This window comes from Ranitomeya variabilis, chromosome 1 (assembly GCF_051348905.1).
Source record: "Ranitomeya variabilis isolate aRanVar5 chromosome 1, aRanVar5.hap1, whole genome shotgun sequence".
In the NCBI taxonomy this organism is placed as follows: domain Eukaryota; kingdom Metazoa; phylum Chordata; class Amphibia; order Anura; family Dendrobatidae; genus Ranitomeya; species Ranitomeya variabilis.
The window spans coordinates 229,957,432-229,973,392 of NC_135232.1; the positions used below are offsets into that span (position 1 = coordinate 229,957,432).

At 42.0% G+C, this 15,961-nt stretch overlaps 1 protein-coding gene across 25 annotated transcripts in view; it reads right to left on the bottom strand.

The window, feature by feature from the left end:
- NCOR2 (nuclear receptor corepressor 2) overlaps positions 1-15,961 on the bottom strand; it is a 511,202-nt gene that overhangs the window by 39,346 nt on the left and 455,895 nt on the right. For all 25 annotated transcript variants that reach the window (XM_077293242.1, XM_077293235.1, XM_077293237.1 and 22 more), the window contains 4 exons: positions 15,678-15,767; positions 6,706-6,986; positions 806-1,154; positions 424-651 (listed from right to left, as the gene is read on the bottom strand). In XM_077293242.1, coding sequence (XP_077149357.1) covers positions 424-651; positions 806-1,154; positions 6,706-6,986; positions 15,678-15,767 — 948 coding nt within the window. The remainder of the gene's footprint in view (positions 1-423; positions 652-805; positions 1,155-6,705; positions 6,987-15,677; positions 15,768-15,961) is intronic.

Sequence of the window (15,961 nt, forward strand, 5' to 3'; positions counted from 1 at the left end):
AGCGCAGTAAGAAAACCTCAGGGTTTCGTCATAGTCTTCTCTGGGAGTGTGCGTTTTCACCCCTCCCTCTAAGATGCAGCCAATAACAGCTTGGCAGATTCTGAGATTGCTAGACGGTTCCATCAGCTGAGCTGGGATTGGCAGAATCTGAGAGGGAAGTGGGAAAGCACACCCCCCCAGAGAAGACTCTGAAGAAACTCCTAGTTTCATTACAAGCAGAGATTTCACATAGTGTGCTACAGAATAAACAAAAGGTGAATATCTCTACTATTTAGCAATGAATCGTATAAAGTAAAAGAGCAGCAGAATCAGGAAGGCTCAGGGACTTTTACAAGCTATTTAGCTACATTTTTGGAGCAAGTGACAGGTCCTCTTTAAACCTATTTTTGTGAAGCAGAGATCACATACAAGTCGTTTCTCTACCTGCTTCTAGTGGGATTCCTCTGGAAATAGCTGCAGGGTCAAATGCTAAGGGTATGTGACTTCTGTACAAATCAGCTGGATTGACTCCACGGAATAAATGCTCATAAGTTGACATGGCATGAAGGTGTTCAGGGACAGTTGTATGAGGTGACTTGGAGTTTGCGATTTCTCTGGGATTTGGGGTGCCCCTCCTTTCCTGGGTTATTGGTTTTCCAGAACTAATACTTCCTGTAGGTAAAAAACAACAGTAAAAAAAATACATAGCTATTATAAATATTTAATAAAAATCATAGATGGTCAAAATTATGATTTCTGAGTAGGAGCTAAGCTCAGGCTAGTAATCTGCTTTTTATTCCCACTCAGGATAATATACGATCTCTACCTTCATGGCTCCGCTGTGCCGATTCTCTTGTAGTCACAGGAGATCCTCTATTCAGATGGCCACTGTATGTTGCTCCATGGGGCAACTGATGATCCTCATACGAGAGCGGACTATGTCTGGGTTTGCCAGGGTCAGGAACAATTACAGGAGCTCCTCTGGTTATAGATCCAGAACTAGGTCTACTTTTCAGCATCATCTCATCATAAACTCGTTCCATAGTCCTTGGGTCTTGCAATGCCTCTATGGAGTGCAAAGAATGGTAGGCTCTACCAGTGCTACCAATTATGGATCGTACATCGTGCTTTTTGGCACTCATTGAAGAGCCACTGTCATACTTCATAGGTGTACCCTGTATAAAAAGAGAGATTTAGAGGATATCAGAGGCACTGGTAAATCATGGTAATCGTTCAAACAGAAATCCAGTCACTTCAGAATGACCAAATGATGTATAGATATTATGTTGGGTAGTACGATTACTTTATGACGCTCCATTTTCACTACAGCTCATTAGGATATTTTGTCTGTATGGTGAAGTAAAAATTGTTGGAATCTCTGTGCTCATGACGAGACTACAAAAGAGACTAATACATAACATTTTTTGAAATATATAATTGAGTAAAGCAAAAAAAATGCTGTCTAAGTGAAAACAGTTCTGACCCTTTAAGAAAGAGAGCCTTTTGACAGCTGACATGGGGCTTTCCATTGTCTCACTCCGTTGTATGATACTTCATACCTCTCAGCTGGGAGGTTTCACTGTGAGAGTGTTCAGCATTTAAATACATGGGCGAGGAGATCTGTGCATATGTTATTTCATACTGGATGTAGTTATACAAGACGGAATGTAGGATGGATTCCTGTGTATGTTGAAGAAGCAGGAGGAAGTAGAGACTAGATCGAGGCAACAAAGGTTAAATCTATGACAGTAATTATCTTCATTGCTTCTGCTACTGGCTTTGTGTAGCAAGAGACTCAGATTAAACTTTTATAGCTTGTTCCATTCTCGTGCAAATGAACCTTTTAGAAGCAGTTACTTTCTCCTACAGATTAACTATTTTGAAGCAGTGATATGCATTTCCTTTATCTGGGGTAATTAATGTACAGGGACACTTTTTTCCAAGGCTCCTGGTGGTAGGGGAGGACATTTTTCTACAGATATCCATTTCACTGATTTGCCAGAAGAGACAACAAGGCTGCACCTTACTTGGTCACATGCTCTATAGATTCCCTCTAAGGCTATGTGCACACGTTGCAGATTTGGGTGCAGAATTTTCTGCACAAAATCTGAATCTCCTGGCAGAAAATGCAGCTGCAGATTTGATGCGTTTTTTAAGCGGATGTTGTGCGTTTTTGTTGCGGATTTGCTGCAGATTTTGTGCGGATTTCATGTGTTTTTACCCCTGCGGATTTCTATAATGGAATGGTGCAGAAACGCTGCAGAGCCACACAAAAGTGACATGCTCCTCCTTTCAATCTGCTGAGTTTTCCATGCGGAATTTTCCACACCATTAGCACAGCATTTTTTTTTTCCTATTGATTTACATTGTACTGTAAATCACTTTGCGGATCTGCAGCGTTTCTGCACGTAAAAAAAAGCTGCGGATCCGCAGTAAATCCGCAACGTGTGCACATCGCCTAAAGGTTTTGATGTCTGGGAGCAGAGAACCTCACCAGATATTATGCTCATTATGGTAACTAAGTAAAACCTGCATCCCTGTAATACTGGAGGGACAATATCCCATTTGCTAATAATATGTATTTGAGAATAATGTTATAATTTCATCTACGGTCACTGTTTGCATGCTTCTCAGATACAATAGGTTGTTTTAAAATTTTTGCTCGGTCTTTGAGGAGTGGATGGGCAAAGCCTGCCAATGTCCAGACTGAGAATTGTCCTGTTTCTAATTCTTTGTTGGGATCTCTCAAAAGAAATACCGTACTAACAATCACTTTTGACTTCTGTCATGTAAAACTTGTTGATTCACAAAATAGTATTTCTTCATAAGGGTACGTTTCCACGGTCAGTAAAAGCTGCGGGTTTGAAGCTGCGTACATCAGAAGCGTCAAACCCGCAAGCGTCCAGATGTTACAGCATAGTGGAGGGGATTTCAAGAAATCCCATCTCCACTATGCGTGAAAAAAGATGCTCGCGGCCTCCCTGCGTAAACGGACATGCGGCACGTCTTTCCAGACTGCAGCATGTCTATTTAGTTTCCCATAGACTATCATTAGATGCGGTAAAACAGCATTATCTGCGGAAACGCAGCTTACTAATTTAAATAATGTCTTACCTTGTTTCAGCCGGAAGTTCGCATACACTGTAGTTCTCGCGATGAGATCAGCTGACCGCGAGAACTGCCGTGCACGTGACCACCGGGGTTATCTCCGGTCACTAGCAAAGTTCTCACGGTCAGCTGATCGTGAGAACTGCAGTGCAGGTGACCGCCGGAGACAGAGTTATCTCCGGTGGTCATCTACAAGCTCTGCTGTGTCTGGATGTCAGGCTGGATGGTGGCATATTGCCACTGTTCAGCCAAAGGCATCCAGATGTAGCAGAGCTGGACTCGTGGGACACTCGGTAATTTGACTACGTCGGACAGGGAGTATTATGTTGGTTTATTGTTTTATTTTTGTTGCAGGAGATTGAGGGAGTTGGGGATTAGGCAATGCAGTAAGTATGGTTAATTAAGATTATTAAAGGACTTTAGTCTGGCTGTGTCTTTATTGACCAAATGACTATAGGATTAGTAATAGATAGGTGTCTTATGGGAAGAGCCGAGTAAAGTGCCACAGTTGGCGCAGCTTCCACTTGAAAAACTAATCAGGGAATTGAATATTTCTAGTTGAATTTGCTTTTAAAAACTGCACAATAAGTAGCTGAGCGCAAGCAAAATCTTGGCTATGGATGTAATCTATAGAGATATTATATGGAACCTGTGATTGTGCATTTCGAACCGCGGGCAGCATGAATAAAGGTATGTTCCCACGGTCAGTAAATGCTGCAGATTGGACGCTGCATATATCTGCAGCATCTAACCTGCAGCGACCAGATGTTACAGCATAGTGGATGGGATTTGAAGAAATTCCATCTCCACTATGCGTGCAGGGATGCTATGCGTGCGGATACGAACATGCGGCACATGTCAATTTATCTTGCGGAGACACTCGGTCTTCGCAAGATAATTTTCCCGTCCAATGTATAGGGCGCGGTGATTCCGCATGGTTCAATAATCACATGCAGAATCACCTGCGTTCAAAAGCCGGCAGCACTTTGGACGGAGCGGACATGTGCTGCGTCCAAAGCGTTATCGGTTCTTGACCGTGGGAACAGACCCTTAGAGCCTGTCTGTGCGTTTGGAGCCAGGTATGTTTTACCTACTGACTTGTCGCAGTGATTCAGAGAGAATGAAATTTGAAAAGCTGGCCGGGGACTTGAGATCTGACTAGTTTGGTGCGGCCCCTGCCCGACTTCTCCCTGTACAGTCCCAGGTGACAGGTCTTGCCCTATGTACCACACATGAAAGAGACCTGTCAATCAGAGAGGGTTAAGGAGAAGTCGCATGGGTAGACATGTCTGTATAGAATACCCATTCATATGTATCATGTGATGGGATAAGTCCCTTCTTCCCATATCTATACCCGTCAATTTTCAGACCAAAACAGAATACTAAAATTAATAAGGAAAATAATCTCAAAAACATTAAGGACATTTTGCTTGCTGGGATGAATATTTACTTCATCTGTGAATACTACAATAATCTCAGCCTTCATATTATCCAACCAGACTCTTCCATAAATAAGGATATCCTGGTCTGAAAAAGATAAAATGAACACAAGGAGGTCTCTCAGACCAAAGGAAATAAACAGTGTACAATCCTTTGCACATCACAGGAATAGCACCATCCATGGAAATAGGAGACACCGAAGTAGGAGCCAAAATAGCTACTAAGCCATTAGTGGAATCAGGCAATGTAGGAAGGGTGCGATTTTAACAAAGCCTTTTTTATATGAAGTAAACTTTTCCAGACCTTCGTCCAGGGCCGTATATCGGTAAGCACAGTGACACAATGACTTTCATGTCAGCATCTGGTCGCTGTGTAGCCAGGACACACTTTTATGGCCACCTGCCCAGTGACTAAAAACAACAAGAAATCAGCCTCAGGACTCCCACACAACGGTGCCAACTAGGCCAAAGTGTGCAGCGATCCCTTACCCCATCAGTCACACTGCGATTGCACAAGGCAGCTGTTTTCATAGACACGTCTTAGTGAGGATATTTCAGAAGATAAAGCCTTCATAACAAATATTACATACCTATTTAACCAGTTCATGCCTGGGCCATAGCTGTTCTAAAAATTTCCATATCCGGATTTTCAAATATTTTTTTCCTCTTTTTCGGAATATATGGGGCGAAGTTTTATAGGCCTTTTTTGCTGTCTTTGGGGGAAAATAGGAAGTTGGAGCTAGAAACAGCAATTTAGGCTGGCAGTTCCTTTTTTGGTTTGGTTAATTTATGCTGTTTTAATTTTATTTTTGCTCTTTTTTTCTATTTATTTTTTCATTTATTAGAAAGGGTTAAAAGACCTTGAGGCCATTTTAACATATTAATACATTCTTTTTATTGCAAATTTATACTGCAAACTGGTATGCTAGCCCCAGTTAGAGGGGAATATCAGCTTCCTGCTTGAATTGCAGAGCTCACCAAGATTCCTATGACCCAGAAGTGCCTTTTCACTCCCTACACCCAGTGATCACATGAACGTACGGTCTGCAAGAGGAAGAAGTGACGATGCTTCCCTAACATATGCGCTGGTTCTGCTCTGTGTATACAGAGATCGAGAAGGTAAACCTTGTAATAAAAATGATTATCTTCTCTATGGGTAGTCTGGCTGTATCTGACAGCTGGATCCACACCCACACAACCTCATGCTAGCTGCTTAGATTGACTTTTCAGAAGGTCAGTGTAGGGATCAGTGTGATCTGCGGGGACGTTTATAGTCTATGTCCAGTCCAAAAGTGGTTAGAGTAAACTTGGACTGTACATACTGAGAGTTTATAGGGTTCACATTTTACAGTTTAGTACTAGTGACCTCCCCAGATTAACGTTCTCTATTCTATAGGTTCTTTCGGTATATAAAATGGCACACAATTTCATGTAATACTTTTATTAAAACCTCAGTTGACCTGTTTATTTTCATTATTCTCTAGTCAACTCGTTATCATCACAGGCAGATTTCCAATGAGAAAAAATTACAAACAAGATATATGATTGAGGTGATGGTTACAGCTCACCTTCTCTCCCCCTCCCTGCAAAATGACCTTTGCACAGATCGCAAAGTTTACACAGAAAATACTTCTACAGAAGTCAATGAACATCTCCAAACGCTTGTTTCCTATGGTTCATGAGGCTGATGCAAGGTGTGTCTATAAACGGTTATTAAAGGTGTTGTCTAGGACTAAAGAATTGATAACTTATCCTTATATTGAGTCTTCAATATGAGACTGGTGGGGAGCGACACATGGCACCTCCTCAGCTCAAATCTGATCACAAGAAAAAGTCATTAGATGTTTATTCCCCAACAAACCTTTTAAACAGCAGCTCAGGATAGAGGATCTCCTCCATATTTGCCCATCTAGTAATATCTGTGCAGAATAGCCTTCATTTAAGAGCATTACCTTAGCACATATCCTTAGAACCCTCATGCCTCACTCACAAATTTGGTAATATAACATGGCCACCTGATTACAAACCAGGCATAGGCTCCAGGTTGGCATCTCTTAGCAGGGGTAATTGTCTATTTTGAATGTATTGGTAAAAATTATGGATTTGGTTAACAGTAACAACAAGCAACACAAGAAATGAATCACAATAAAGATAGACATTAGTACACATTACTACATACCTGTGTAATTGACCCTTCCTTATGAGGCCGAGGATTAACTTGAATCTCAGCACCATGCCTCATTTCTTCCCTGGGAATCTCATGAACAGATCTACCAATTTCCTTCACCGTGGCCACCACTTCATCATGTGTCTTCAATTTGAGTGGGCCTGAAAGACCCTCGTGAGTTCGGACTTTGTAGGCATCGGATAGGCTTCGTGGTGGAGTGCTTTCTCTCTTGAGCTGCTTGGCTTCTCTGCGGAGGTAGTCTTCTTGAGCCTCAATGTAAGCACGTGGGATCCCTGGACAAACGGCATGAAATGTTATCAAAAAGCTTTACCAGCTCAAGTTCAGTAGACCAGCAATTAGTGAAAGAAAAGTTTACCATAAAATGTCACAAATACATGGTTTACTTTGACCAAATGCAAAATTATATAAAAACAAGGTAGCAAATATCCATCGATCAGGGCCATGTCCTCACTTGGAGTATGTGTCATTTGTATATGCAAAACTGACCTGAGATGAACTGAACCTATTTAGTATAATCTGTGTGTCTGGACTAAAATGTATCAAAATTATTTTGCGGTACAAATCTACCCAGCTCATGCATGTCCTCAGAACATAAACTCCATGTACCTGAAAAGTGGTCCTATCAATGTTAAAGGGGCTGTCCTGCCTTAGGCTACAAGTCTGTAGTCACTATGTACCACTGCAGATTTGTGAATCCTCACATAGTGTGGTCACGTGCCAATTAGATGAGTGCTGCTTCACGTAATGCAAGTGTATTGAGTGAGTCCGGACAAGTCTAGTTGGAATGTGGCCGGAAGAATGCAAATCACATGCAGGCAGTCATGTGACTGCAAGTATCGGTACCAGGGAATCCTTGCAGCGTGCTCAATGTGAGGATTCAGAAACATTTCAAATACATGCACTGTTCACATGATACTCGGGTGGACAGAGCGATGAGCTGTAAGGATCAGAACCCATTAATAGTACATTCATAACCCCTTCACCCCCGTCAGCCCTGTCAATATGGCCATGTGAGGGCTTGTTTATGTCGGACGCATTTTACATTTGAACGACATTATTAGTTTTATCGTATTGTGTACTGAAAAACAGGAAGAAAAATTACAAATGCGGTGAAATTGAAAAAAAAAAAGTGCAATTACACAACTGTTATTTGTAATTTTTTACCATGTTCACCAAACGCTAAAACTGACCTGCCATCATGATTCTATAGGTCATTAGAAGTTCGTAGATTCCAAACTGCATAGGTTCTTTTTATACTTAAGTGGTGAAAAAAAATCAAAACTTTGTCAAAAAAACAACAACAAAAAAAAATTGCATCATTTTCCGAGACCCGTAGCATCTCCATTTTTTGTGTTCTCGGGTTAGGTGAAGGCTTATTTTTTGCATATCAAACTGATGTTTTTAATGATACCATTTTGGTTTAAATACAATCCTTTGATAGCCTATATTTGCATTTTAATGCAATGCTGAGGCGACCCAAAAAATGTAATTCTGGCGTTTTTACTTTTTTTTCGCTACACAGTTTCCCAAATGGATTAATTCTTTTTATATTTTGATAGATCGGGCGATTCTGAAAGCAGCAATACTTAATAGGTGTATTTTTTCGTTGTTGTTTATTTGAATGGGGGTAATTTGAACTTTTATTTTTTTATTATAAGAAATTATTTTTTACTTTTCACTTGCTTCAATAGTCTCCATGGGACGCTAGAAGCTGCAATCTTCTGATCACCTCTTCTGATCAGATCGCCTGTGTGTAGCAGAAATGCTCACTTGCTATAAGCGCCATCCAATAGTTGGGGCATGTTGTCAACATGATAGACAGTACAATAATTCCAGGTAAAATAATGCTAAATACAATATCACAAAGATCGAGATAAGGTAAAACCAAACTTTGTGAGTATTGCATGAGTAGATGATGATTATTATTATTATTATTTTTGACAGCACTTGCAGCGTGCTGTACATGTGAAAAGGGATATACAAATTTTAGGTAAACAGAGTGTCAGCCTGGTACAGAGGGAGACAGGAACCTGCCCAAAAGGACTAACAATCATCATGGTATTGGGGAAGGAGACAATAGGTCAATAGGGAGGGTTGTAGCGGCTCTGTTGGTAGTGAGGTGGCAGGGGGTTATAGCAGACTGTAGGCTAGACTAGAATAGACTACTTTTCAGGTTCCGTATGAAGGTTCCAAATGTGAGAGATAATTGGACATGCTGAGTCACAGAGTTCCACAGGATGGGGGATGCCCGGGAAAAGTCTTAGAGAAAATGGATGATTAGAGGCGATTGATAGTGATAAACGCAAGAGAACAGAGAAGAGAAGGAGATCTTGTGAGGATTGTATATTACTCTTCTGATGTCTGGAGATTACATGTCGGGAGGTGTTGGGAGATTCGTTTGTAGATGTATAGGGGAGAGAGGTTATAGACGGCCTTGTAAGTAGTTGTTGGTAGATTAAACTACATTTTTTGGGGGTATTGGAAGCCATTGAATTGACAGGCTATGGGGAGAGGCGGGGGAGAGGCGGTGGAGTAGTGGGTGGAGAGGTGGATTAATCAAGCAGAAGAGCTGTGGACAGACTGGAGAGGTGCGCGAGTGTGAGTCGGGAGTCCCCATGGATATTGCACTAGTCAATGGGGGAGATGATGAGGGCATGGCATGCACCAACATTTTAGTAGAATCTTACTTGAAGAAAAAATGAATTCTAGTAATATTTTTGAGCTGGATGTGTCAGGAAGTGGTAAGGGCTTGGATATGGTGTTTGAAGTACAGGGCAGAGTCAAGGGTTACTCAGAGGTAGCGGACTTGCGGTACAGGGAAAGAATAATCTCATTTATAATGATAGATGAGTCAGGTAGGGAAGTTAAGTGGGATGGAGGAAAGATGATGAGTTTGGTTTCGGAAAGCTCTTTGATGCCAAGGGAAGAGAGGATTTGTAGTAGGAATGAGTCGTCAACTGTGTCAAAGTCAGAGGACAGGTCTAGAGGTAGTAGTGTAGAATATGGTCTGTTAGCTTTGACAGTTAGTGAGTTGTTTGTAATTTTGGCTAAGGCAGTGTCAGTGGAGTGGTGCGGGCGGAAGCCAGATTGTAGGTTGTTGAAGAGTGAGTTAGATAGTAGAGGTGGCAGGAAAGTTCAATATAGACATGCTGTTCGTGGAGTTTGGAGGTGAATGGGAGAAGCGACATAGGGTAACAGCTGTACATTGAGGTTGGGTCAAGGTATGATTTCTTTAAGGCAGGTGTGATTGTTTCATGTTTGAAAGCAGAAGGGAAGACCACATACATGATACACAGTATTGTATGATGGCACTCTTTAATAGTAGATGTAAAACTGACACCTATCAAATACTATGCACAGGTCCAATTTTTCCCAATTAGACCCTTGAACGATACTTCACAGCATGCAACAGCATCAGATCTGGTGAGAGCTTCCCTAGGCTGGTGTTCACAGGTCGGGACCCAGTCTTTTTGTCTGCCCTTATTCACGCACTAAGGTCAACTCTGACCCATGGTAAGGTTTTTAATATTAGGCAGCATAGGACCATCCAAATCAGGGTCCCCTTGTCGACGGTGGGATGGCTTTTATGCTTTTTATTTGAAACAGTATTACTAAGAACCCCTTTTTTTTACTTATTTCGTTACATCAGGGTTTAGGTTTATTGTAATATTCCTAAATTGGTCACTGCTGCACTGTGCCAAGAGTTTAAAAGCTAACCAGATGAATGAGGGTGGGTATACCGCAGTGTATTCGACAGACTTGGGTTACAATCCTGGTGTGCTTCGAAATACATAAATATAACAAAAAACAGCTTTGCAAAGCCTTTATGTTCTAACCAAGTGCATGCAAATATATATATATATATATATATATATATATATATATATATATATATATATACACATATATACACACACACACATACACACACACACACGTGTATGCGTGAATATACATGATATACATAGATATCTATATACACTGCTCAAAAAAATAAAAGGGAACACTCAAATAACGCATCCTAGATCTGAATGAATGAAATATTCTCATTGAATACTTTGTTCTGTACAAAGTTGAAGGTGCCGACAACAAAATCACACAAAAATCATCAATGGAAATCAAATTTATTAAAGAATGGAGGCCTGGATTTGGAACGATACTCAAAATCAAAGTGGAAAATCAAATTACAGGCTGATCAAACTTCTGTGGAAATGCCTCAAAACAAGGAAATGATGCTCAGGTGTGCGTGTGCGTGTGTGTGTGTGTGAGTGTATGTGTGTGTGTGTGTGTGTGTGTGGCCTCCACGTGCCTGTATGACCTCCATACAATGCCTGGGCATGCTCCTGAAGAGGCGGCGGATGGTCTTCTGGGGGATCTCCTACCAGATCTGGACTAAAGCATCCACCAACTCCTGGACAGTCTGTGGTGCAATGTGACTTTGCTGGATGGTGCAAGACATGATGTCCCAGATGTGTTCAATCGGATTCAGGTCTGGGGACTGGGCAGGCCAGTCCATAGCTACAATGCCTTCATCTTGCAGGAACTGCTGACACACTCCAGCCACATGAGGTCTGGCATTGTCCTGCATTAGGAGGAAACCAGGGCCAACCGCGCCAGCATATGGTCTCACAAGGGGTCTGAGGTTCTCATCTCGGTATCTAATGGCAGTCAGGCTACATCTGGCGAGCACATGGAGGGCTGTGCGGCCCTCCAAAGAAATGCCACCCCACACCATTACTGACCCACTGCCAAACCGGTCATGCCGAAGGATGTTGCAGGCAGCAGATCGCTCTCCACAGCGTCTCCAGACTCTGTCATGTCTATCACATGTGCTCAGTGTGAACCTGCTTTCATCTGTGAAGAGCACAGGGCGCCAGTGGTGAATTTGTCAATCCTGGTGTTCTGTGGCAATTGCCAAGCATACTGCATGGTGTTGGGCTGTGAGCACAACCCCCATCTGTGGACATCAGGCACTTAGACCATCCTCATGAAGTTGGTTTCTAACCGTTTGTGCAGACACATGCACAATTATGGCCTGCTGGAGGTCATTTTGCAGGGCTCTGGCAGTGCTCCTCCTGTTCCTCCTTGCACAAAGGCTGAGGTAGCGTTACTGCTGCTGGGTTGCTGCCCTCCTGCCACTCCACGTCTCCTGGTGTACTGGCCTGTCGCCTGGTAGCGCCTCCAGCCTCTAGACACTACGCTGACAGACACAGCAAACCTTCTTGCCACAGCTCGCATTGATGTTCCATCCTGGATGAGCTGAACTACCTGAGCCACTTGTGTGGGTTGTAGAGTTCGTCTCATGCTACCACAAGTGTGAAAGCACAACCAACATTCAAAAGTGACCAAAACATCAGCCAGAAAGCATTGGTACTGAGATGTGGTCTGTGGTCCCCACCTGCAGAACCACTCCTTTACTGAGTGTGTCTTGATAATTGGCAATAATTTCCATCTGTTGTCTATTCCATTTGCACAACAGCATGTGAAATTGATTTTCAAACTGTGTTGCTTCCTAAGTGGACACTTTGATTTCACAGAAGTTTGATTTACTTGGAGTTATATTCTGTTGTTTAAGTGTTCACTTTTTTTTTTTTTGAGCACTGTATATACATACACTACTGTTCAAAAGTTTAGGGAAACCCAGACAATTTTGTGTTTTCCATGGAAACTTATACTTTTATTAATCAAATAAGCTGCCAAATGAATTAAAAATCTAGTCCAGACATTGACAAGGTTAGAAAAAAAAAGGTCTTTATTTGAAATAATAATTTTCTCCTTCAAACTTTGCTTTCGTCAAAGAATGCTCCCTTTGCAGCAATTACAGCATTGCAGACCTTTGGCATTCTAGCAGTTAATTTGCTGAGGTAATCTGGAGAAATTTCACCCCATCCTTCCAGAAGCCCCTCCCACAAGTTTGTTTGGCTTGATGGGCACTTTTTGAGTACCATACGGTCAAGCTGCTCCCACAACAGCTCAATGGGTTGGAGATCTGGTGACTGCGCTGGCCACTCCATTACAGATAGAAAACCAGCTGCCTGCTTCTTCCCTAAATAGTTCTTGCATAATTTGGAGGTGTGCTTTGGGTCACTGTCCTGTTGTAGGATGAAATTGGCTCCAATCAAGCACTGTCCACAGGGTATGACATGACACTGCAAAATGGAGTGATGGCCTTCCTTATTCAAAATCCCTTTTACCTTGTACAAATCTCCCACTTTACCAGCACCAAAGCAACCCCAGACCATCACATTACCTCCACCATGCTTGACAGATGGAGTCAGGCACTTTTCCAGCATCTTTTCAGTTCTGCGTCTCACAAATGTTCTTCTGTGTGATCCAAACACCTCAAACTTGGATTCGTATGTCCATAACACTTTTTTCCAATCTTCCTCTGTCCATTGTCTGTGTTCTTTTGCCCATATTAATCTTTTCCTTTTATTAGCCAGTCTCAGATATGGCTTTTTCTTTGCCACTCTACCACTCTTTGCCACTCATCCCGGAGTCGCCTCTTCACTGTAGACATGGACACTGGCGTTTTGCGTGTACTATTTCATGAAGCTGCCAATTGAGGACCTGTGAGGCGTCGATTTCTCAAACTACAGACGCTAATGTACTTGTCTTGTTGCTCAGTTGTGCAGCGGGGCCTCCCACTTCCCTTTCTACTCTGGTTAGAGCCTGTTTGTGCTCTCCTCTGAAGGGAGTAGTACACATCGTTGTACGAAATTTTCAGTTTCTTGGCAATTTCTCGCATGGAATAGCCTTCATTTCTAAGAACAAGAATAGACTGTCGAGTTTCACATGAAAGTTCTTTTTTTTCTGGCCATTTTGAGGGTTTAATGGAGCAAACAAATGTAATGCTCCAGATTCTCAACTAGCTCAAAGGAAAGTGAGGTTTATAGGTTCTCTAATCAGCCAAACTGTTTTCAGCTGTGCTAACATACTTGCTCAAGGTTATTTTAACCATCCATTAGCCTTCTTACACAGTTAGCAAACACAAAGTACCATAAGAACACTGGAGTGATGGTTGCTGGAAATGGGCATCTATACACCTATGAAGATATTGCATTACAAACCAGACGTTTGCAGCTAGAAAAGTCATTTACCACAATAACAATGTATAGAGTGTATTTCTGAATCATTTACTGTTAGCTTCATTGGAAAAAACTGTGCTTTTCTTTTAAAAATAAGGAAATTTCTAAGCGACCCTAAACTTTTGAACAGTAGTGTATATATACACACATATACTATGTTATGAAAAAATGCTTTTCACATGGAAGTGCAAGACTATGTTCACATGTTGCGTTTTTGTGGAGTTTTTTTCCTGTACACAAAACCTGCTCTGTTGGCAGTAAAGAAGCTGCTTATAAAAAGTAGGTTTTGCTGCGTTTTTCAGGATCCTAAAGTTCAGCTTTGCTTCCACCACAGAACCATGAACGACACAATGTGTTAGGTCACCAATGCATGACATATGTGAAACCTTAAAGGGCCACTGTCACCCCCTCCAGCCGTTATAAACTAAAAGAGCCACCTTGTGCAGCAGTAATGCTGCACTCTAACAAGGTGGCTTTTAGTTTTTGGTGCATGTATTCCCAAAATAAAGCGTTTTATAACTTCTCCAAAATACCTTTCTTTCGCCATGGAGGTAGGTCCTCACCCCCCCGCTTGAAACGCCACACTGCAGTCACTCAAATCTTCAGGGGCGCTGGGCGCCGCCCACTCCGCGCTGTGTTCGTATGAAATCCGGCGCCTGCGCTGTGTAGTACTGTCTGGTGCAGGAGCAGAGAGCTCTGGCCGTCTGACGTCACAGCCAGGCTTGCAGACTGCGCCTGTGCGGCCGCCCTGCTTGTGAATCCCAGCCCCGCACTCTGCATAATGCATACCACACTGCGAGGCTGGGATTACCAAGGTGGGTGGCCGCACTGTCCGCACAGGCGCAGTCTGCAAGCCTGGCTGTGACGCCAGACGGCCAAAGCTCACTGCGTCTGCACCAGACACTACTACACAGCGCAGGCGCCGGATTTCATACGAACACAGCGCGGAGGGGGCGGCACCCAGCGCCCCTGAAGATTTGAGTGACTGCAGTGTGGCGTTTCAAGCAGGGGGGTGAGGACCCGCCTCCCTGGCGAAAGAAAGGTATTTTGGAGAATTTATAAAACGCATTATTTTAGGAATACATGCACCAAAAACTAAAAGAGCCACCTTGTTAGAATGCAGCATTACTGCTGCACAAGGTGTCTCTTTTAGTTTATAACGGCTGGAGGGGGTGACAGTGGCCCTTTAAAACCATTTTGGAAAAAAGATTAATTTGATCAAATAATTTAGTTAAAAAATATTTTTATGTCTGAAAAAGTAGTGACTATTCTGAACAAAAAAACTTCACAAGAGGTCATGAAAAAATACACAATTACAAATGTTACAGCGGGGGAAGTTGAATAGGTCAAGAATAGTTTACCCAAGACATTGGCACAGCATTGAGTTTTTAGGACACTGTTTACTTTCACACTTTGGTCAGCCCTTGAGTTGATCAGCAATTGTTCAATTTCATAACTTGGTCAGCTAACGTTTACTTTACAAATATAACTAATTTAATTAAACTGTACTAATCCTAGCTGCCATCTCAAGGGAGGAAACCAAGACGTTATGGTTTAAACTTGAGAAAAATCACAAAAATAAATGGTTTCAAATACTGATGTACCAAGAACAAGAACTGATACCTGCGTTTTTTGCTGCGTTTTTGCACTTGCACAAAGATCTGTGAGAAATCATGCACAAAGCATGTATTAGTAATCTGATGACTGTTGCCTATTACACTTTAGTTACAGGCCCTCGGACAACCCCTAACTGGCTGATGGGCACCACCTATAAATATACTCATAAATAGAAGTTTCCTTTCCCACATGTAAGCTACAAGAATGTTTTATAACAGTAAGAAATGTAAAGAGGAGAATCAATAGGGCAAAGCTTACCCTGTGTAATAGAGCCTCGTATATGCGGTGGTGGTTCTTTCATGCTATGAGGACTATGTCTGTCACCAGGAACTGCTCTTCCCATTAAACCTGCACAGAAACAAAAATATTAACATAGGCAATCAATATTCATTGTGATTAATCATCAAATAAAACTCCAAACTACCGTATGTTTTATATGGGTATAGGTATATACACCTATACTATACATTATTCTACAAAACAAAGCAATTAAAAATGAGCTGTTAAATCAGTAGATTTGTCATAGACCACAGTTCGCATTA